The 22110-nt window shown below is 44.1% G+C and overlaps 8 protein-coding genes across 8 annotated transcripts; 3 read left to right on the top strand and 5 right to left on the bottom strand.

Annotated features, from left to right (window-relative positions):
• Nucleotides 1-332: 332 nt before the first annotated feature.
• IL334_000582 (uncharacterized protein) lies at nt 333-3384 on the bottom strand (the record flags this gene model as incomplete). The annotated part of the gene is made up of 8 exons (XM_062932348.1): nt 333-1757; nt 1832-2131; nt 2201-2281; nt 2337-2405; nt 2475-2570; nt 2639-2731; nt 2881-3009; nt 3154-3384. 8 exons carry the CDS (start codon nt 3382-3384, stop codon nt 333-335), a joined length of 2424 nt encoding a protein of 807 aa, XP_062788399.1.
• Nucleotides 3385-4066: 682 nt separating this feature from the next.
• On the bottom strand, nt 4067-7721 carry IL334_000581 (uncharacterized protein; the record flags this gene model as incomplete). Its single annotated transcript, XM_062932347.1, has 7 exons — nt 4067-4245; nt 4328-4619; nt 4668-4748; nt 4813-4850; nt 5046-5135; nt 5194-6867; nt 6926-7721. 7 exons carry the CDS (start codon nt 7719-7721, stop codon nt 4067-4069), a joined length of 3150 nt encoding a protein of 1049 aa, XP_062788398.1.
• Nucleotides 7722-8641: 920 nt separating this feature from the next.
• Nucleotides 8642-9785, top strand: IL334_000580 (uncharacterized protein; the record flags this gene model as incomplete). The annotated part of the gene is made up of 3 exons (XM_062932346.1): nt 8642-8887; nt 9005-9229; nt 9363-9785. 3 exons carry the CDS (start codon nt 8642-8644, stop codon nt 9783-9785), a joined length of 894 nt encoding a protein of 297 aa, XP_062788397.1.
• A 304-nt stretch (nt 9786-10089) lies between these two features.
• IL334_000579 (mitochondrial division protein 1) lies at nt 10090-12795 on the bottom strand (the record flags this gene model as incomplete). Its single annotated transcript, XM_062932345.1, has 7 exons — nt 10090-10344; nt 10407-10516; nt 10593-10980; nt 11043-11519; nt 11584-11880; nt 11954-12540; nt 12621-12795. The coding sequence occupies 7 exons, from the start codon at nt 12793-12795 to the stop codon at nt 10090-10092; spliced, it is 2289 nt and encodes a 762-aa protein (XP_062788396.1).
• Nucleotides 12796-13149: 354 nt separating this feature from the next.
• On the top strand, nt 13150-14423 carry IL334_000578 (uncharacterized protein; the record flags this gene model as incomplete). Its single annotated transcript, XM_062932344.1, has 5 exons — nt 13150-13321; nt 13430-13590; nt 13682-13758; nt 13842-14001; nt 14094-14423. The coding sequence occupies 5 exons, from the start codon at nt 13150-13152 to the stop codon at nt 14421-14423; spliced, it is 900 nt and encodes a 299-aa protein (XP_062788395.1).
• Nucleotides 14424-14640: 217 nt separating this feature from the next.
• IL334_000577 (uncharacterized protein) lies at nt 14641-16911 on the bottom strand (the record flags this gene model as incomplete). The annotated part of the gene is made up of 8 exons (XM_062932343.1): nt 14641-14693; nt 14767-15314; nt 15382-15608; nt 15703-15830; nt 15941-15965; nt 16059-16332; nt 16402-16595; nt 16681-16911. 8 exons carry the CDS (start codon nt 16909-16911, stop codon nt 14641-14643), a joined length of 1680 nt encoding a protein of 559 aa, XP_062788394.1.
• A 356-nt stretch (nt 16912-17267) lies between these two features.
• IL334_000576 (uncharacterized protein) lies at nt 17268-19043 on the top strand (the record flags this gene model as incomplete). Its single annotated transcript, XM_062932342.1, has 13 exons — nt 17268-17404; nt 17466-17475; nt 17542-17551; nt 17615-17637; nt 17689-17695; nt 17758-17825; nt 17884-17960; nt 18028-18153; nt 18205-18404; nt 18473-18595; nt 18660-18689; nt 18757-18884; nt 18948-19043. The coding sequence occupies 13 exons, from the start codon at nt 17268-17270 to the stop codon at nt 19041-19043; spliced, it is 1035 nt and encodes a 344-aa protein (XP_062788393.1).
• Nucleotides 19044-19409: 366 nt separating this feature from the next.
• IL334_000575 (uncharacterized protein) lies at nt 19410-21584 on the bottom strand (the record flags this gene model as incomplete). The annotated part of the gene is made up of 8 exons (XM_062932341.1): nt 19410-19578; nt 19655-19765; nt 19853-19967; nt 20105-20390; nt 20471-20650; nt 20718-20805; nt 20882-21326; nt 21416-21584. 8 exons carry the CDS (start codon nt 21582-21584, stop codon nt 19410-19412), a joined length of 1563 nt encoding a protein of 520 aa, XP_062788392.1.
• Nucleotides 21585-22110: the final 526 nt, after the last annotated feature.

Below are 22110 nucleotides of genomic sequence, written 5' to 3'. Positions count from 1 at the left end.
ATCATCTTGTTCCTTGACAGTCAGTAATAAAGGTACGTAATGATCACCTGGATGTGCACATCTGTACTACATGAAAATGATATACGTATATACAATACTCAACTTGACGAGTTAAGGATCAAGTGGGTCAAAGACGATGTGTCGGAGGGTCTTGCATACATGACACGGATTAATTTGATATTTTGATGTGCGCTTTCAAAATATGTTTTCTTCAGCATACGACCTGTCTTCGTTCTTCCCTTTCCATCCCGAATTGTTCACTTAGATACACATCCGCCTCGCTTTGTGATATACACATTACCAATCGTCTTATTTGACTTATTTGACAAATTCTACCAACCTCCGTAAAGATCTTCAGTTGATTCAGTCCCAGCTTGGACCAATCTATTTCTCTCTTCAGCCTCCATACTACTTCGATCCCAAGGATGTTCTTTGACGATTCTACCACCTCTACCTCCGGTCGGATAATGACTTGAGGTAGATAGAGTACTCCATTCACTTTCAAAAAGAGGCTGTAGAGCAGGTTGAGGAGACTGTTTATCCTGTTTCCTATCTTTGGAACCATATGCATCTCTTTGAGAAGGAGATAAATAAGTTTCCTTTTCTTTCGGTTTCCGTTTGCTTTTGTTCTTTTTACCATTTTCGGAAGCTTGCTGTCGCTGCTGTTGTTGCTGTTGTTTGTATTTAGGTATAGGTCTATTCCCATTTGATGGAGCACCCAGATCCAAAGAGAAAGTCTGTCGTCTTTGTGAAACAGTGATTTCATATACTTCTTGTGAAGCTAACCATTGATCTTCTTCCTCTTTGCCTTTTACATTATCACTTTTCAACGTAAGCGGTGTAGAAGTATGTGTGTTGACTACTCCCTTTTTCTTTGAAGGTGAAGGGTGGAAGAAGAATGATGGTATTTGACATTCAATACCTCCTATAACAGTAGGTTGTATTTCTTCTTTTTCGTTGTTCTGGCGCTCTACCTCTGCCTTACTTTCATCGTACAAGTCATTGGGAGGAGGATATATCTCGATCTGTGATCTCGAGGCAAGTGCAGCACGAGCGTAAGGAGTCAATTTGACGTGAGAAGGAATAGATTGTATGATAGGTTTTGGTGAGATGGTTTGGAGTGAAGGTATCGTTCGATCGGTATTGATGTCTGTCCCAGACAAGATTGAAGAGGACTCGATGGCTTCTTCTGTGCCTTTGACCTCGTCGGTATTGTCTACCTGAGTTTTCATGATTATGCATTCGTTTGGAGTTTTTGCTTGTTGAGCTGACGTGATCGTTTCGAATGTGGAATCCGACATAGTCGTGTCATTACTATCCTTTCGGTCATAAGTTTCCTCATCGTCATCGTCGATAATCAGATGTTCTTCCAATTCATCTGATTCCACTAAGCTATTTGATCCAATCATATTTTCAATTTCTTGATGGACTCCCCTCTTCTCCTTGACGATCCGAACCTTTCCAATCTTGACATCGGTCATCATCAGTCCTTCTTCACTTGCGCTAGAGTCAGCTTGAGGCTCAGGTGAAAGTCTAGCTTGAGGTCTACAACCCTCTCCGTCATTCAGCTGCGGGAAATCTGTTTCATTCATAGTGTAGCTTGGCATACCCCAAGCTGTAACTTCTTCACTAGATGAATTTGCAGTAGAGCTGTCTGCTGATGAAGATGAGATCAGAGGCGAGGTTGATACACCAAGTGGAGGAAAGTCTTCAGATTGGTATATACGCCCACCGTGAACCAAGGGGATTGAGTTATGCTATAAAACAGGTATTACAAGGATCAGCACCGGTACTAGTTGATTGAGGGGAGTTCACCAGGGATTTGGCTTACAGCTTCAAATTCAATTTTATCTGTGAATACCATATGACATTCTTCGCATTCATAATACGTTCCAACTGTATGACTAGGAAAAGTTTTCTGGAGATGTATTTCACTTTGTCGGCTGAAGAGGTTCGACGCAGATCTTGATGAATCGGACGTGTATGAAATTGATGAAGATGATAGCGAAGATGATGAGAGTTGTTCATGTGACGTAGGCAGGGTGGACTTGATGGGTCCTTTGATAGTGTCTAACATACTTTGAATACGACCGAATTTCTTCGATTCAGCACCATGGATCAATTGATAATGCTGAAAAGATTTCAACTGGCATCAACGACCTATAACGTCAAGCATAAACTGAATGCTGAGTAGACTTACGTCCGCCGCATCTTGAGCGTGATTGAACGTCAACAGACAATCAGCGCAGAATACTGACCATGGGTGATTGAGGGTTTTGTGCTGACGAACATATCTAATGTCAGCTCGAATCTCCATTCTGAACAAAGTAGCTCACGGTTCGAAGAGAATAGGCATTTGGAACTTCCTCAGAACATACTTCGCAGATTGGTACAGGTTTATCGGTCTGCAAGTCGAAAGAGTTATCAGATAACGTACATTATTACTTGATACTCCAAGACAATTCAAAGCTTACTTCTGGAGATACTGATATGTTACTGGGTGCACGATGTTCTTGCGTGGACGAAGACATACCGGATTTAGCTCCGGTAGTGTGGACGGCGAAGGTGTGCTGCAATAAAAGATTAGCCTCTCCTGAAGCCACAACTGAAGGTATTTATTGAAGCGCATGATACTCACTTGTTGCAAAGCCAATAAATCAACAAATCTCTTATGACATGGTCCACACCAAAAATCATTTTTGATCTTCTTATTTCCATGAGCTAATTGCCACTACAATCGAAACCGAAATCAAAGGTACAGTGGACGTGAAAGGGGTGTATCAGCTTTGAACATCTCCTTTACTGGCCAAAAGATCTAAGAGCGAGCGGATTTGACTCGATCGATATAGTTTGAATAAAGGATAAAGGATATCAACTTACATCCGGACCCGAGACCGCACGATCTACCAGATGAGGTGGTGTAGGTCGACCTGAATAATCTTTCTTGCTTCCATTATCATCGTAATGTGTTTTCGATGTATAGCTTTCGATTGGGTTAGAGGGACTTTCCTACATTGTCATGAAAAAGAGCACGTTCGTCGGTCAGCTCACACATCAGTCACTCTACCTCTCTTAACCACTATGCTGTAATGTGATATCACGACTGTAATATACTTCCCATTGCAAAGTCCTGGGCAAGAGGGTATCACTCACCTCATTCCAGTCACCGTCACCGCCAACATAGATAGGTCCATCTTCATTCTGATTATGCTTTTGCGTCACAGCTTCATCATTCAACTTGATCTCCTCGGTCGAACTTGTACCATGGTAAGTCGAGGGTAAATGGTGTTTTCTTCCACATGAACAATGACAATCGCAGTCTCCTATTGTGTTCGGTGGTTCGACAAGTAAGAATAGGATCAAGAAGAAAAGTTCCAAGATCATACTGAATGGCCTCGTTGACAAGAATTTGATCAAAAACATTTACTCCCTATCACCCAATCCACCACCGACCTAAAAGGGAACGGGCAACACCAGACCGAAGTGACGAGTACCCAAGATCGAGGGATAGCAGATTAAAGCATTGATAGCCAGTATCTCAAAGGTGATACAAGGTGACTCAAGTCCATTTGTGGTGAAAAGATCGTTCAGTAACGATTGCAATTGGAATGACCTGCTTCAATTTTGGGTGATTGCTCAATTCTTCCAAGTCAAACACGCGCTAAACACCCACAATAGACGTCCGTGCGCAATAGACCGGCGGTTCATTTCCACACACAAAAAACAACATCATTTGATTGACCATATGAGATATGCATGCTTGCTGATACATAATCCTTAGTACTGCCTCGGATGCGATACAGTGGATAGTTCCCCTTCCCGTAAGACATTAGAGTGCATGATGATGAAACTATGATGACTATAAACAGTTTTGTCGATTGACCGCGTTTATCAGGCAGCGGTTGCCGATGATGACTTGAGAAGCCTTGACGACATCGAGTCAATCTCAACTTAATATAGGAACGGTCGATGAAAAGAACAAGATAGACAAAAAAGAAGACTTCAAAGAACCGAAGAGGGGAAGAAGATGATGATACTTGGCATAACGTAAGTCCAATTGCTGGACTCATTGTTTGATCAATTGATGGACTTTCACCATCAATGCTGATAACCCTTGATCAGACTCCAGGTTTACCTCTGGATATGCAACTTCTTTCTTAGCCTTGAAAAGAGCGACTTTGATAGCTTCACTCTTGTCTTGTCCGATAGTCATCTTTTGAGCGATATATTCAACCAAATCCTCGTCTACAGCAAAAATCAGCTTCCCGTTTTATCTGTCTCTATTTCTGCTTCCCAGTGATAGATATGCTGGAGCAGAACTACTTGCCAGTAGGTATTATCCCTCTTCCCAGATGTAGATCTTGACAGCTCCTATCCGCACATTGACCGCCTCCCATCTCTGCTTGACAAGCTGTCAAATGAGGATTTGCCTTTAGCATACGGGTTAGTACAATCGAACTTAACAGTGGTCGATCTACGAAGTCTGGATCCCGCTGCTCGGAATTTGGACTTATTTGAGGTACATCGTCTACTTGAACGGAAGGTGGAAGATCAGAATCGATGGTTTTACTGTTTAATTGAGGATACCGATTCAACAATGGCTGGTAGTTGGTAAAATGCTACGTCAAAATTTAGTTTGGACCTCCGTTGAATCCCTCTCCACGCACAGTCACTGAGCCTTGGTTAGATGACTCGGCAGAAGGTCTACTATGTCGTATGACGGAGGGCGATAGCGATCGAGGGCGATGCTACATCGAATGTACTTAGTGAGGTCTCATTACACTCCTATCATGCTGATGTGCTAGCTCGTACCTCGAGCTCGTGATGATCCACCGTATCGTCTTCGATTTCTGATCGATGTAAGCGAGAACATCTCGAGATCGGACCTACCTTGAGTTTTCTCCATGGGTGACCGTGCTAGCGAAAATTCGAGTCAGTACGTTCACCGAGGTTAGTCTTCATCACCAACCCTCAGTAATCTCTATGACATCTGAAATCACCATATCAGTATCAAGGAGAAGAAAAAGGATCAGCTCATTACGCACCTGGTACAGGATCTACTTCCATCGCTTCGGCTTCAGCTTCAGCCTGGACTAGTTCCTTTTTAAGTTGTCGAATATCAGCAGTCATGGGTGCTACACCGTAATGATTGTGATCAGTGATAAGCACAGATACGGACAAGGTGTCACTTACATTCTTCGCCATATCCAGATGTCCCGATTGCTCGACTGGCTACTTCGGCGACACCTTGACTCGCCGTCTTGTTCATGGGAGTTACGCTCCCAATAATAGTTTCGGGTTTTTTGAGTCTGGCTGCCATTCTGGCAGCTATCTGATCTTTCAGTTTCTGTATACTCGCTTCCTTCTCTTCTAGTAGTCTTTGCCTTTCGATGATATCACCCTCAGTGTTCGGCGTGAACACTGCATTGTACTCTTCCCGGTCGTCATCGGAAGAGTCGGAATCCGAATCGTCTATATTGATCATAAGCCGCTGAATACGTTGTGCAGCTCCAAAAGGTCTTCTCTTAGCTGGTGGCAGTATGCGCGCTGGTGCAGATGTACTTCGGTTATCCATCATATCTTCAGCATGAAGTCGCTTCACACCTCGGGGTGGTCGAATGGGTAATGATATCGGCCAGACGGGAAGGGTGGACGGAGGGTCCAGAGTGGAGGCAAGCGTTGAAGAAGGAATAATTTCTCCTTCTTCAGGATCATCGATGTCCATCTCTTCCTCTGCTTCTTCCTGATCTTCTACCTTTCCTTGAACAGCGGCCGCAGCTTCAAGAACTGCTTTCTCAATGTCTGCCATCTGCGCATCGATAGACTTTTGCAAATCAGCCTCTTCATCGTTTGTAACTGATTCAGATGTTGACTGCACTTCGACTGTTGTGTCTAATATTGTGTTGGCCAGTTTGGGTGCTGCAGCTCTTCGACGTCGCATACTTTCTAATGCTTTCCTCCGACTTTCGAGAAGCTGGTTTTGCAAATCCGCCTCGGATGAGACAGAAGGTGGAGCAGGTGGCGGAGGAGCAGTAGGCTCAGGTGGAGGCAGAGAAGCTTGAGAAAGGGGAGGGGAGAAAGGAGGCGTTGATATGGGGGCCTGAAGTACAGCGAAACGGTTGGAGGATTCCAACCTTTCCGACAAGGTTAATCGGGACGACCGATTCGAAGGATGTCCTTCTTCCAGGCCATCATCGTAGTTAAGGAGCACATTGGATATGGGGTTTAACCCAATATCCCGGCCATAGTCCATTTGTCTCTTTCCTTTCTGTCGTGACGATTGAGCGGGTGCACCTAAAGATGCTGGAGTAAGATGGTGTGAGGATTTGCTTGATTCACCAAATTGTTGGAGATGATGAAAAGGCGCATGTGGTGGAATATTCCCTTGATTCATAGGAAGTCGGGATGATTGACTAGGTTTGTAAGTTTCAATTCTGACGGGTTGAGCAGCTGTTGAGGATACTGTAGCCTGTGAGATCAGACTATGAGGAGGGTGCCGATCGGTAGGTGCACTCATTCTTTCTACTCGTGCATGTTCAACTGAACTTTCCGATCCGTTACTCTTTAATCTTTCCACTTCAGTTGTGACACCATTTTTGACTGTTATCTCCACGTCTGGACTAGGAGATTTGTCTTCGGGTCGGACAAGTGGGGCATTCGAGTCAGTTTCACTACTTGCTCTAGGTAATTCCCTCGTTTCTAGCCAAAGAGCTTTACGTTTATTTGTTCCTTCCACTATCTCTTCGCAAACAGCCATAACATATTTTGCAGTAGCACCGCGTTGAACCAATAGCTCTGGAGATACGCCTTCGAAAATGAGGTTTCGGATTATCTCCATATATTGGCTGGCCTCATCAGGGGATATATCTAGAAAGAAATAGCCGCCATATTAGCACAAGCTCAACGGCAGTAGGCAGAAACTCACCTGAAGCAGCTGGAGCAACTGGTTCATTTAATTCCAAAGAAACTTCTGCTTCTTCTTCCCTTTCTCTTCCTTTACCGCACTCCTCTATTGGTCTCAATGATCTGGGTCCAGTGGGAGTGTTAGAAGGAATGGGCGAGCGTGGTCTCTGAACAGGTAATGGCGGACGATGTTGGTGATTTTTCTGGTATTGTTGAGAATTCATTTCTGCCTTCAATCTTCGATCCCGTTTCTTTCTTTGGTTCTTCGTCAAGGCATTGTCAGCCAGATACGGGGCAGGTCGAGGCGGAGGCGGTAGTCGACGTGGGGGCACTGATGCTGGGGGAAATGAGGGCTTGGGGACCGCTCTAATTGGTATGGCATCTATTTGAACTATCTCGTCTTCGCTGATTTCTCCTTCTTCCTTGTCCTCCACGTTGGTACTTTTTAGATATGAGCTTGAGCCTGGGTTCGGTGGCTTGATGGGGACGAGAGTCGGTTTGGGAAGTAAGGCAGACATGGCGCTTGAACCAGACAATGGAGCGGAAGTACTTGTTGACGCTGAGGTGTGATAAGCCGGTACTAAAAGTTGAGACGGTATAGACTTCTTGCTGGGTATAGTCGCATATGATGGAGTGATCGTCTTGAGGCTTTGATGATCGGAGTGAGAATCGTTATTGCTTGACGATGAAGAAGATCCAGGGACCGCATTGGTCGTTGAAGGAGCAGTGACAGAGGGGTCAGGTATATTATCGGTAGTCGGGGGAGATGATTGATCGATTGCGGGGCTAGCGCTCATCGTGGACGAGGCTGACCCCATTGAGAGTTGATGTCGATTCGAGTAATTAGTCGATCCGAAGAGTGAAGAGTCGCAGTTTCAAGATGGGTTAAACGTGAGGAAGGATAAAGTCAATTCAGCTGTTTATCACTTTGGATTTCTCGGAGGTGTGCACTTTGTTGACATTCGCGCTTGAGAGTGATATTATTATTCAGTCATTTCCTCAAAGTGAGATACGATCCGAAGCTTTGGACATGATGGGAGTGAGCTCGTAGATCACTGCTTGGACAATGTGGGAAAGGATAACGATAAAGGAAGGAAAATATGAATGAATATGTGAATGAATTGGGCATCTCAAAAGATGGAAAGTGACGGAATCAAATTAGTTTGCATGGCAGGAGGTGGATGTTTATGTGGCAATGGCATATCACCCGTGGCGGCGAGTATAGATAATCATGTAGCTAATCTTGGGCCGACTTCACGTTCTGGGTCTGGGTTTTAAGGTGTTGGAATGTTATTGCTTCGTGCAAGGAATGTACCTTTGGATGAGGAGGCCGTGAGCTTACTGAGTGCGCAAGGGGAAAAAAGTTGACGAGGTTCTTTCAAACCACACCAACATCCTCGTCGTAGTAAGAAAGCTGGTTGCTAAGCAAAGCGACCAGAGACCAGTGACCAGGACGATACGAGCGAATGACTAATGTGTAAAGACCATCCTTTTGCTTCTGTTAACGAAGACGTTGGGTCTGGATATAGACTCGCTTAGTCATGAAAGCGACGTCTTGAAGTCCTTTCACCTGCACTGGATCCCTCGGACCTCGGTTGAGAACTTGCCTTCTACATAGCAAGCATGGTTCTGCAGCCTGTACACTTTCCCCACTGGTCAACCTGTATAAATACCTGTATGTGAATTCCATCTGTTGAGTAATAGAGATTCAATTGACGCTCGCCTTATTGCCTTTTCGATGACAATACAAACAGAAAACCGCACAAAGCACGTTGCTCATTTGCCACTTGGCAGCAACTCAGCATCCCAAGGAACAAAAAGAACTGCCGAGGCGGAGGACGAGCAGAAAGTCTTAAACCTATATGACTTCGATCCGACTCCTCAATCGCTCAAGGAACATGTTCCAATGCATTTGTACGATATCAACTTTATCTTCCCGTTCCAGTGCTTGAGTTCTAAGTATGTGAGACTAGAACCTCTCATCGTGAGTTGTCTCTCTCTTCCCATACCTCTTTGAGAATCCATGAGGCTCTTCGATCAATGGTCCGGTGGGGAATTGTTTAACTGAAAAGGGCTGATGATTTCTTGACGATCTTGGCAGCCTTCAAAACACCTCAAAGGCTTCTTGAGTTTACCACCTGAATCATGGACACATTTCGGTGAATTAGGTCCTTACTCACGAAAGACAGCTCTGGAAGATATCGAAAGCTATAGACTTGATCCCGCATGTTTATTGCTAGCTGTGATTGACATACAAGTGGAACAAGCAGGTGAAGATGGGTTTGCAGGTGTTTACGCTTTGATTGAAGTGAATAAAGATTTTATGGTAAGAACAATTCGTTTTTTAGCCTTATTCACCTCGCCCAGCAGATAGGGGTTTTGAGGTATATGCTGTCTGCTACTGATCGAAGGGCTGATATCCGTTGATGATATGGTTTTGGCATGTTCACTCTATTTAGCACGCATTATTTGGAATAATAAACATCTTGCCCAAATATCAAAAAACACACATAAATACTCACGCAATGTATTTGACCCTAAGGTACCTATTCGAGGCACTTCATCTAATAAGAGTACAATACGATGCAGTTACTCATAATACTGCATCAATCAAATCAGCTGGGCGGTTTGGTTTTCAACAAGAAGGAATATGTAGGAATTTCAATGGTCTAGTCCCATCTTTCAAGAGGGTCAAAGAGAAAGCTCAGGGCAAGTCTCAAGATATGTGGGTGGGTAGTATGACTGATCACGATTGGTCTAATGGGGGTCGAAGGAGATTGGAGGTCATGATGCAGAGACCGGTCGTAGATACTAAAGAGCTCCAAGAGATTGAGAAAGACAGCGGCCAGAGTATTCCAGATGGTTATGGTCACGGAAAATAATGATATGGCAATACTCAAGCTGAGATCCTGGTGTCTCCAAGCTTTGCAATGGTCTCTGAAGACCTGATTGTCTTCCATTCCATTGACAAAGACGCCCAATTTGCGAGTGAGGACAGTATGTACATAGACAGTAGTTTGTACAGAGATGAGGCCGCTGAACGGAATGACAGTCAGAGAAAGTAGTGAACAGCACAACGATGCATGGTTTTCTGAGCATCATATGACTTTGATTCACTATTCGTACTATACACAAGTCGCCCACATTCAGTCTTCAGCTCCGTCCATCCGAGTCTTTTTGATACATTTACATGGCCCAGACTTTCGCAGAACCATCTCTACCACCTGAAACCAGGTATTTATCTATGAATCTCATCTTTTCAGCAGGCTTGATATGTCCATTGGTAATCAATCTTGAATGTTGATGTGTCGTTCTATTATACACTTCGACTCCATTTTCTCCTGTACATGCCACGACTTTTCTACTATCGAATTGAAGAGCTGTGACTGGATATTCAAATTTGTGGACTTCGGCAGCTTGTCCCATTCGTAAGTCCCATATCTACCGAATCGTTAGATAAACCTGATGATATTTGAAGACAGCAGAAGTGGAGGCAAACTTACTCGAATGGTTTTATCTAAACTGCCCGTAACGATGTTGAGTTCATCGAATTGAAGACATGTCACAGGTGATGTATGTCCAACTAGAGTTCTATGGGCTTGACCGGTTCTCACTATAACACAGGGCATCAACGTTAGTCATGAATGTGATACGTTGTCTGTTTTGGGCTCCGATGAAGATTCACTCACTATCCCACATTCGGACTCCACCGTCTCCACTTCCACTGGCCAAAGCATAACCCCAGAACTGGACTCCACCCACGAAATCTTGATACATCTCCCATGAGCCATCTGCGTATGGTGGTGTTGGAATTGCGAAGTGGTTTCCCGCGACTGCACTCAGCAAGCTTGAACCCGACATGCCGGCAAAAGAAGCTCCAGGTGAAGGAAGAATATCGTCGTAGTGTATTGAGCCAAAGGAGGTCGATGATCGATGCTTGAGTCTAGGAGGCGGAGCTGGGGCCGCTACAGGTGCAGGAGGTGGATTTGAGATTGCCCATAATATATCCATCGTTAAAATACATTGTCCAGTGGCGACATCCCACTGTCTAATGGTCTTGTCCGATGATCCGGTGACCTTGATCATTTGGTCGATCAGTATAAACAGTTCTGGAGTAGACCAGGGGGATTAGGACTCACCAAACAGCCGTCCTCGTAGTATAATGCTGTCACACTCTTGCTATGTCCTTCCAAAGTTCGCACGCAAGGGCTGCTGATCTCGATTTGACTAGCTTGTGTAATACCACTGGGACCTTCTTCCCATTCAAATTCTTCTTCCTCTCTACCTTCTTCAGCAGCAGCTCTTTGACCTGCTATCCTTTCCAATGGATCTTGTCTGGCCAGCTCCTCAAGCTGTGACTGTAGCCTTTCTTCGTAGTCTTCTACCATCCTCAAGTCCCATAATCTCACTGTACCGTCTGCGCCTCCAGTCAAACATAAAGTGTCCTCCACTTGAAGAGCTTTCACAAGACCTGTGTGACCCCTGAGTTGTCCCATTTCTTCTCCATCGCATAAATCCCATACTTTAACTATATCATCTTGACCTGCTGTCACGAGCATTCCATATGGTTCGTTGAAATCTAAGGCAGTTATAGGTGCAGCATGTCCATTCAAGGTCTACAATAATAGAAATTCACGTTAGCGTGATCTCGCAATGTCCCCTAAAATGGATCAATCTCACCATAAAGGCAACTCCAGAAGGTAAATCATCATGTTCTGAAGGTAAGAACGCAGGACCTTTCCTCCTTCTTGAGCTTTTCTTACTGACAGCTGCGGCTGTAGATGATGGTAAAGCTCTGGTGCCAGCTGCAGACTTGATAGCTGGGGAAGCCATCAGCTCTTGAACACCTTCCAACTCATCATCTAATTCCAAATCTTCTTCTTGCAGGTGTAACAGGGAAGTTTCCAGCCGCCGACGTATATCTTCCAAAACATCGATTTTCGCTGCGACTTCCAGTATTTCCGCGTGGATGAGGGACTGTTCAATGGTCACTTGTAATCAGTAGACGCCATCGACATGTCATACTATATCTGCAGGTGACATCGCATACCTGTCTGACGTGAAGATTCTCCTTATCCTGTTGTATCTCATCTGCTTGTTGAACCAAATCTTCCAAATTTAATTTCCCTTCTAAATGTCTACCTTCACTTATCCTTCTACTTTCCCTCTGTCTCTTCCTTCTCTTAGCTTTCTTCCCGACGCCTAATTCAGATACGTCATCCTCCTCTTCTCCTCTTTCTGTCAGAAGTCCTCGAGCCCTATCTCCCAATCTCTTCAAACCCAGTTTCTCCGATCCCATATCTTGATCAACCAATCCGCCTCTAATCAATCTTCTACGTTGCTTTGCTAATTCCGACGAAGGTATGGTAGCTTTGAAACCCTTTATCAGACTTGGAATTTCTTCTTGGCTTCCAGAACCTGTATTATCCAGCGACAGCGAAGATAGCCGATCGACAGCCTCTAGGATAGCTAAAGAAGAGGAAGTTTGTTGAGTACCAATATTCGATAAACCTTGTGGAAGGGAAGTGGGTAATCGAAGTAATGAATTTGGTCTACTGGGCGGTTTACCAAGTGATCTTGATGGTCCATATGTATTAGCAGCGTTCAAGAATCGAGGTTGCATGAGTGATGGTGCAACTGTCATATCAACGTTAGTTCCCACAGCCAATCGAGTTGTACTATACATTCAACTGCTGTGTGTGTAGACTAATACTTACGATCAGATAGGATTCTAGTACTTTCTGATCTGCGATGTTCAGATTGGAACGAGCCCATCAATACTTCTTTCGCTATTGACAAAGTCCCGTTGATTGATGACATGTAAGGAGATGAGATAGGATCTAAAGCCTGACGAAGAGGTGGTTTTTCGTTACCATTATTGTTGTAAGGCATCGTGCCGGTGCACAGCAGCGGAGGGCGTCGACAGGTGATTACCAAGCTGGACTTGTTCTATCCCTTTTCCGATGACTGAGAAGACCAAGACGGCGGTCTACTTCGATAAATGAAAAGTATGCTTGAGAATGATTGAGATATAGCGAATCAAAAAAAGAGATCTTGACTCAAGAAGGGTGATTTTGCATGAATGACCTCAGCGGCGAATTCCATTTTAACCGGAACATTTTTTGGTTCAACATCTCTTGAATTTTGGATAGATTCGCCTTGGTACTTGGAAATTAACAGACCTTGCATTTGTAGGATACCCATACAGCAGTAACATAGGCATAGTGCGCAAGGAGATACAGGAGTATGGCTCTGGTGACGATATCTGGCTTCCCTTGTTCTGGAAAGACCACACGAGCTGAACAGTTAAAAGAATACTTCGAATCAAGACTCTCTGCCGAAGGATACAATGGACCTGAGTTGATAGTGGCTTTGGTAGATGATGACATCTCTCATGTACCGAGATCAAGCTATGATAGTGAGCTGCTCATTTGTGTTTTGCGATTAAACCCGCGCGCATTTTCACTGGAACTACTTCAACGTCTGGAGACTGGTCTTGCTAATTCTTGAGACTTTCGATTCTCAGCCAGTGCACTAGAGAAACCTGCAAGGGCAAGCCTATTCTCGAATGTCAGTCGGTCCTTGGGTACAGATACAATCACGATAGTGGATTCGGCAAATTACATCAAAGGCTTTAGATATCAGATGTATTGCGCTGCTAGAGAAGCTAGAGTCAGAGTCGCTACAGTGAGATACGAAGTTTAGGCTCGAAACCGGACACATACTATGTGTATCCTGATCTCACAGGGAGACATTGGCTGATGCGTATCTCTGATAGATACACGTAGTCGCTCCTCCCGATATATGTAGAGAACGGCATGAGAAAAGAGGAGAATGTTCATATAAACCAGCTACGTAAGTAACTCTTCCATCGCTTATTCTGCTTCGGTCGTCTACATCTGAGCCAGTCGGCATTAATAAAGCGAGATGTGACTTAGGTTCGATAACCTGATTATGAGATTTGAAGAACCGTCTTCAATGGTCAGATGGGATTCGCCTCTATTCACTATTCCGTGGGATGAGGAACCCCCCTATGAACATATATGGGATGCAATCATTAAAGGTGATAAGAGACCTCCTCCTGCCGCTGTGTTGCAAGTAAGTCATCCTCACTACTTCCTAAAAGTCAAGGACGGTCCTCTTGTGCTATGCATGCTCGATGGTTTCTAACCGTTATGAAATGAATTTAGAGGAACAAACCACCACCGAATACACTTCAGACTCTCACAGCAACCACTCAAACAATCGTCACCTCATTACTATCTCATGTAAATTCATTACCGGGCTCGTCAACTTTCCCAATACCTTCACCGCCAGCTCCATCGAATGGTTCACTAGTACTACACCTTCCGGCAAGGCGGGTGACGTTGAGTGAAATGCAGAGGTTGAAAAGGCAATATGAAGGTGTACAAGTCAAGGCTCAAAAAAGCGGTGGGTTAGCCGCTGCTGGAAATTGGACAGAGGGAGAAGTAGCTACTGGATTCGTAAGGTTTTTAGAGGAAATCTGGGAGACTGGATAGAATGCATTATTATTTGAAATTAGAAATCTAGAATATCATGATCATCTGAGTTGATATGAGTGATGCATTTGTATAATATCAACAACATCTGGGGGTATAACTTGTGCAGGGTATCGACCGTTGAGGTGTATTCTAAATGCTCTATGGTCTATTGGAATGCGAAATACGAAATGCGAAATGCAGAAACCCGATGGTCCTGAATGTAAAATTTCCTCCACTATCCAATCTTCCGACGCCTTCCTTCCTTATAGTAATTCAACCTCTTTTCCACTACGAAAAGGAGTCACCATGTCAGCTTGATTCATTGGTGACGATACCAAAGAGAGACTGAACATGCACTTACAAGTTTCGATATTTGCATTCGCATCTATCAAATTCACCATCTTCTCGGCGCTGCCGCCGTAATCAGGGTGATTTTTGAAACTGAGTTGCCTGAATTGCTCTGCAATCTTTGCATCAATAAAAACTCTTTTTTCCGGATTGAGGTAGTCTCGAGGAGGGTTTTCAATCTCCAAGAGTTTGTAGTATTTCAAAGGATCTGGAAGTATAGTAGGATAATGTGACATCATCGTCGAGAGAGAAGGAGCAGGTGCTCTCATATTCTGACGAATCCTGTCAGCTCGTATACGAGCTTGAGAGATATAATGATCGTCCAGTTTGGTTCGCATCGAGCTACCGTATCGGGAAGTTCGATCTTCCGTTACTGTAGAAGTTGAAGAAGGTGTCGATGCCGATGTACCCGCGGTAGTAGACCTGGTTTTGGCTCGTGATCTGTCAGGCGGACGTGCTGCAAACAGGTTGGAGCTAGTTGTAGTCGAACTTCGTTTGATTGGAAATTGGGGTTCTGTTAGTTCACGCTTTTTGTCCAGAAGACAAGCCAAAGTATAATCACTATGGGGCACAAAGACCTATCAACTTCGAGTCTAACTATGCTACCAAAAAAAGGAGAGCTGCTCACTATAAAGACTGAGAATTACCGTCCTTGATGGGTCCAAATTCGGGCAATATCCTCTCATTCTCCCACATCGCAGCCGTCATCGGACCTCTGCTCCACATTGCATCAAAAACAGTCTTCACCAAATCGGCAATCTTTGTAGGAGGATCAAAAGCGGCGTTAATTATATTTTCATGATGTTGTGATCCATCACCCATCATCCGTCGCTGGAAATGACCCATAGTGTGTGCCTGAAAAAGATCGCATAAGACCGATAGTCAGCAAGCATGTAGTATGATTTGGAGGAAGAATCCTGCAGACTAATTCGCATCGCTTGACACTCACCAGTACCTCATCATAAGGACGAACACCGCCCGTTTGCCAGTCCACTTTGAATGTATTAACGTCAACTATTGGCATTTGCGCGTCCATGATTCCAACGCCCCGACTCAATTTGACTTTGTACATCAATCCTGTAGTGGAGATATACGTGGTCAGTTTGCGTCCAGGTGATGAATCCGAGGAGAAGTATACTGGTCTGGTCGGATCTGCAGTGGGAACGGTGATATTTATAGGAACTTACGGTAGACAGGTATAGCGAATGTTTTCTACGATGGGCCAACATCCTAAAGTCAGCCCAATCCTCTCTGCTGATACGAATGCATTATGGAAGGCTTGGGCATAGAAAGGGTACCACTCACGATACCATACGGTACTATAGCTTCAGAATAGATTTCACCCGCAGAAGCTTGTAGACCTATAATTTTCTCTTCTTTGCCCTGTAGATCTGGAGGCCCAAAAGCGAATCTTGGAGCGGTCAACGGATCCCATTGTTTTTGGATCATTGGATCACTTTTCATGCCCGCAGTCGTATAGATAGAAGGTGATTCATCTGGAAGGAGATGATTCGCATGCTCATATATTCGGTTGAGTTTATCATTACTATTACGTATATTCCACGGTGTGAATACGCCACTGAGAAGCAACACGTCTCAGCTTTTTATCAGAAGAGTAACGACCGGGAGAAGTCAGGGGAACACTTACCTAGCCCAATGATCTCTAGGCACAGCTGCTATTGCTAATCCAATATCACTGTTGTATCTCGATTCTGCGAATGGCTCGACCAGACCGTTGAGCTGATGTACCTGAACAGCCATTTTCTGATCGCATAGCATATGGACTTGCCAGAAGGGTATTAGGGAAGGTTCGATTGCCAATACGTTGAGTCTGTTCTCATTCTAAGTCATCCGTTTAGCATGTCAGCATCGGCAAATTAATCACAATAACAGATCATCATCGATTTTAAAGGGTTTGAGGACTTACCCAGATTCTGCGTGCAAGTACTAATCTACCCGAAGCAAACGGAATGCTCATGAAAGTCAGAGGATAGTCGAATCGTACTCGTTTGTATGGATCTTGCCCTACCAATGCTTGATCAAGGTCCAAAGCCGGAGAGAGGGTATGGTTTGAGCGACATTGTCGAGAGACTTGCTTTCGAGACAACAGGCGGCGAAAAGGACCTGAGTAAGAGGATCTGAGAAGAGGGATCGCCATCTTTGGGAACTAGATCATCCGCCAGAGCGGCGGTAGATTGAGCAGACAGATCGAACACGGGTATATAACTAGATTTGCTCTTGACAGTGGTAACTGATTGACGAACAACAATGAGAAATATCGGACAATAGAAAAAGTATCCCATAATTCCTTTCCATCAGATCGCAAAGCTCACCAAAGGTCCCAAACACGTGGCTATAAACATAGGGCAAATTTGCTTCCGTGATCAAACCTCCACACTCGGAATGAGATCCCGATCACAGAAAATAACAAAAGATAGAATCGATGGGCTTTTCGGAATTCTGGTCCAATTGTATCTGCAGGTTTCGTCATTCTGTCATTTGTAGAACGGGACAATGACAGGAAGAAAAGGCAAGATGCCTGAGGAACTGTCAGATCCCGATGTTATAGACGACATAGAAGATACGGTCCAGGCGGGCAAGGGGCTTGCTCATTCACCTTTCATCGGCTTCGCTGCCGGGTTATGTTCTGGGTGAGTGCCGAGCATGGACCCATCGTGGTGAGATTCAGCAGCTGATATCATATTTGGGTAGATGGACGAAGGTGAGATTTTTTGTCTAGAGTAAGATTTGACATGATCCTGATCAGACAACCTGATACCTTTTACAGCTTGTCGTAGGTGAGATAATTCGGTGTTTGACCGGAAGACCGAGGTTGCATTGCTAATCATGAAGTCGATCAGGCCATCCGTTTGATACGATCAAAGTAAGCTTGAATAGTCGTCAGAAGTATGCTTCGCTAATGCGAACATCATAGACTCGATGTAAGTCATGGATCATGCCATTGATAGTCGCATAAGCTGCTTACGAGCAACTCGGCCTGTAGTACAATGTTCTCCTCCGGGGACATATCTGGGAGCGTGGGAATGCGTCACAAGAACAATCAGCAAAGAGGTCAGTCTACCAATCGTTCGCAATCAAGAAGGTCATGCTGAACGGGCTCATCAATCAGGGTCCAAGAGCGCTGTATAAGGGAGCAAGCATACCGGCTGTATCATGGGGGATAACAGACTCGATCTTGATGGGAAGGTAAGTTGAACCTGTCTAATAATGTCAGCGATCCATCAACCAGATTGGCTGATCATGACTCACACAGTCTACATAACTACCGAGATATATTACTGCGGCATGGCTTTGCCGAGCGAGATCTTGCAAAAGGCGAGGGGCAGAGATTGTCTTTGTTGGGACACAGCGTAGCAGGTTTATTCGCAGGTTGGACCAAGTGAGTCTGCTCAATGACCTATTGCAGTGTAAAAGCTGACCCGTTTTGTAGCGCTGCGATAGCGCATCCGACAGAGATGATAAAGTGTAAACTTCAAATGCAGCTAGTACAGCCTGAGAATATGCCAAAACAGTTCACTGGTCCTATTGATGTTGTGCGACAAACAGTGGCTCAGCAAGGAGCTACCGGAATGTGGAAAGGACTGGGTGCAAGCTTCATCTATAGAAGTTGCTTTGCTGCCATGTTTGGAGGTAGATTGAATTCGCCTTCTGTACTGATATGCATGCTCTTCGAACTCCGCTGATGGTGACTAATATAGGATTTGAGATCTTCAACAGACTCTTCAAGTCTCTCGATGGGACAAGATGGGAAATGTCAACTGAACTGGCCAATTTTTTGGCAGGAGGAATGGCAAGTAACATGTATTGGTTTACCGCACTACGTAAGTCAGAACGAATATATCTGCTACTGCTATACACTGCTTAAATATACTGGACTTGGTGTAGCGCTGGATAACGTGAAGAATCGAATAATGGGTAAGTTCATTTTCGCGTTTCTTCTTCATCTCTAGGATCACCGATATACTGACTCACAGTACATCAGTCGATCCAATAAAAGCACCACGGTATAAAGGGGTCATCGATGCATATAGTCAAGTGTGGAGAGAGACCTATAACCCCACGAAGGGATTCGGATGGAATTTCGCAGCCAGAACACGGAACTTTTACAGGGTGAGTGAAAGTACAGCACTCATCGAAGCGGGAGCCGAAGCTGAGATACACTTACATGTATAGGGGTTCGTTCCTGTCGTGTTAAGAGCATTCCCCACTAATGCTGCTGCTCTTGCTGTCTGGGAAGGGGTAATGAGATGGTCTAATGCGAAAGCATAGTAGACAAGAGTCAAAAAATGGCAATACAGTACAGCCACAACCACCATGTCGTTTTATGTTGCGGCGACATTGGGAGATGACAACATGAGCTGTCACCGCGTAGATTGCAGGGTAAGGCATAATCGATGTATAGATTAGATAATTCACTTCTCCTTTCATTCCAATAAGATAAAAGACACATTGCATGACATGATGTATCGACTACTGCATCCCACTGGGATCCTTTCGAACCGGAACAACCGATTGTATGAGATATTTAATTGTTTTTCCCCTTCGCACATATCCTACCGTACTCCGTACTCAGGAGCGAATTCACTCATTGAACATATAAGCCAAATAAAACCCGACTGCTTAGAAATCTTGCGCCTAGACTCTGCTGGGGATGTTCTCAACAAAGTTGTGTTCGCCTTGTTTCTTTTCACCTTCTTCGTCATTCAAGTCACCTAGATTCTCTTGTGCTCTTTCTGCTGATTCAAGAGAAGTGTTGTCAAAGATCTCTTTAATCTCTTCCAATGTTCTTCCTTTGGTCTCGGGGCTGCTCGACGTACCAAGTACATCAGCATCGATATTTCGAAGATTCTAGGGGTGAAGAAGGAGACAGAGCCACTCACAAGAGAAAAAATTGAAGAACTAGGAAAACGACTAAAATCACATCATATACAATATAATACTTCCACCCTATTGCTGATAGTCCAATTGGATTGACATATTGGTTGAAGAACCTAGCTCAAAGTCAGTCTCTTATCCACCAGGATAGTAATACACAACGGATCGAGTCGAAGCTGTACATCTTGGGAAAAAACACTCACAATGCGACGTAAATACAGAATTGAGTGATTGAGTAACCTTTTGCTCTAAGGGAATAAGGTAAAACTTCAATAGGATAAGCCGACTGAAGACCTGTGAATCCGAAATCGTATGATGCTATTTCATAAATGGATACAAAGTCAAATTCATCAGCTCGTCACCCAATTCCAGATACCAAGAATCGATGTACTATCGTCTTGGAGTAAACAATGTCGAATATTAGGGGGGTGTTGGAGATGCAAAGTCATACTTACCGAAGAAGAAGAACAAGAAAGCGACTTGAGCATAACCGATGGAAGGTTTTGCAGTTTTCTCAAATTCAGCGGCTAAAGCTGTTATAATGATATAACAAAGTAACATTCCACCTGTTGAAATGAAGAATAAAGGTCTTCTACCTAATTTATTTGCTGAAAGAGCACCTGCTATTGCCCAAGGATAATTCCATATATTGATACAAACGTTGATTAATGCTTGCGTCGAGGATGATGTCACTCCAGCAGCAGTCAAGATTGGTGATAAGTAATATGTCACGATACCGTTCTATCAAGGTGACAAAATACACTTCTTGATCAGTACTCTTTCGCAACAATGAAAAGATCAGAAGATACCGTGGAACTCACTCCAGACCATTGACACATGAAACCGACCAACACACAAATCAAAAGTCTATGTCTATTACCTTTTGTCTTGAAAAAGGTCAAGTAAGAAGTACCATGTTGACTTGATTTTTCTGCTTCAAGAGCCTCTGTAATTTCATTGTATTCAAGTTGAACGAGTGCATCGTTGGCATCGCCATTGGCCTAAATGAAGAGTTGAAAGTCGTCAGTCAAAGGTCTATGATTAGCGTAGAATGGATTGCGCACTGACATGATACTTAGCTAAAGTTTTCAAAGCTTGTTCGTTTCGACCTTTCGATACCAACCATCTAGGTGATTCAGGCATAAGGAAGAGGGTACTGAGCCAAACGGAGACGAGATTAGTAACATTGCAAGGCTTCGTCAGGTTTAGTAAATTGAATAATAATAACTTACACTATAAGAAGTATGACTTCGGGGAAGATTTGGAATAAACAAGGCATTCTCCATGACCAACTTCCAGACCAGAACAATGTACCGAAAGTACACCAACCAATTATCGTTGCCCCGATATACCATGAACAATTATACAGTAAACTTGCTTGACCCCTCATTCTAGGATGAGAGAGTTCCATCAATAGAGTAGGAGCTGAAGTTCCAGTCAGAGCAATTCCAAATCCAATTATGAATCTTGATCCCAAGAAAGCACCTGGGCCATGAGTGAAAGCTTGTGCGATACCTCCAACTATAACTAATATACATCCTAAAGCGAGTGACGATCGTCTTCCAAAGCGATCCATGCAATAAGCTGAAATCGGTAACGCAGGCAAAGCACCCAACGAAAATGAAGCAATGACCAGTCCCAAGTAATTATCGGATATATCACCCAAATTCTCATTGACTATTCATCCCGTCAGCAATAGAAATAGAATTATGATAACTATTAGCCGCAGACTTTGTTGAGAAATATACCTGATGCCCTTCACTCACATTGAGGAATGATCTGTAACCCATTAATTAAAGATCCGTCGACACCACTTCCAATGGCTGAACTGGTACAAATGGCCATGAAAAAGACCAACTTTCGTAATCCTGGATCATTCCACCATGATGCAGCTGTATGGTTGGGTACATTATTGAAAGCGAAATCACCTGCCATTTTGTACAGTGTGCACGATGCGAGATCTTGGAGCGTCGATTAGATATGCGGGGCAATCAGTGGAGATGATGGGACACCACCATTTCAACTTAAACAACCTTCTTATAGGCTTAATTAAGTATCGATATCTTACACCGCAAGTCGCATTTGCCGATTTGTTAGAAAAACTCGTTCCGATGCCTACTCGGTCCGACAGCTTCAGATCGAGTCGGCTCGGCAGGGCACGTAGATGTATTTATAATTAGGGCATTCTAGGATGATGCAAGCTTATGTGATCATCTGAAAAGAGACAATGGGCGCTACGGCTCAAGCCCCATGGCACCAGTCGAGATTAAGTAAATTCAGGACGGGTTGAGCTTTACCGTACTCATACTTAATCTGAGCGCCTGACCTGATGGACTCTGATCGCACTACTAGCATAATCCCGAGATGGCAAGAGGCTCACCAACTCTATTTTTAGATGAACTCGATGGTATGATGGTTCGGCAACTAGTGGGAAAAGATTAAATCTGTCAACCCAATTCGG

This window comes from Kwoniella shivajii, chromosome 1 (genome assembly GCF_035658355.1).
Source record: "Kwoniella shivajii chromosome 1, complete sequence".
NCBI lineage: Eukaryota > Fungi > Basidiomycota > Tremellomycetes > Tremellales > Cryptococcaceae > Kwoniella > Kwoniella shivajii.
The sequence above is the reverse complement of the archived record's forward strand: the minus strand, read 5'-3'. Positions and strand labels throughout refer to the sequence as shown.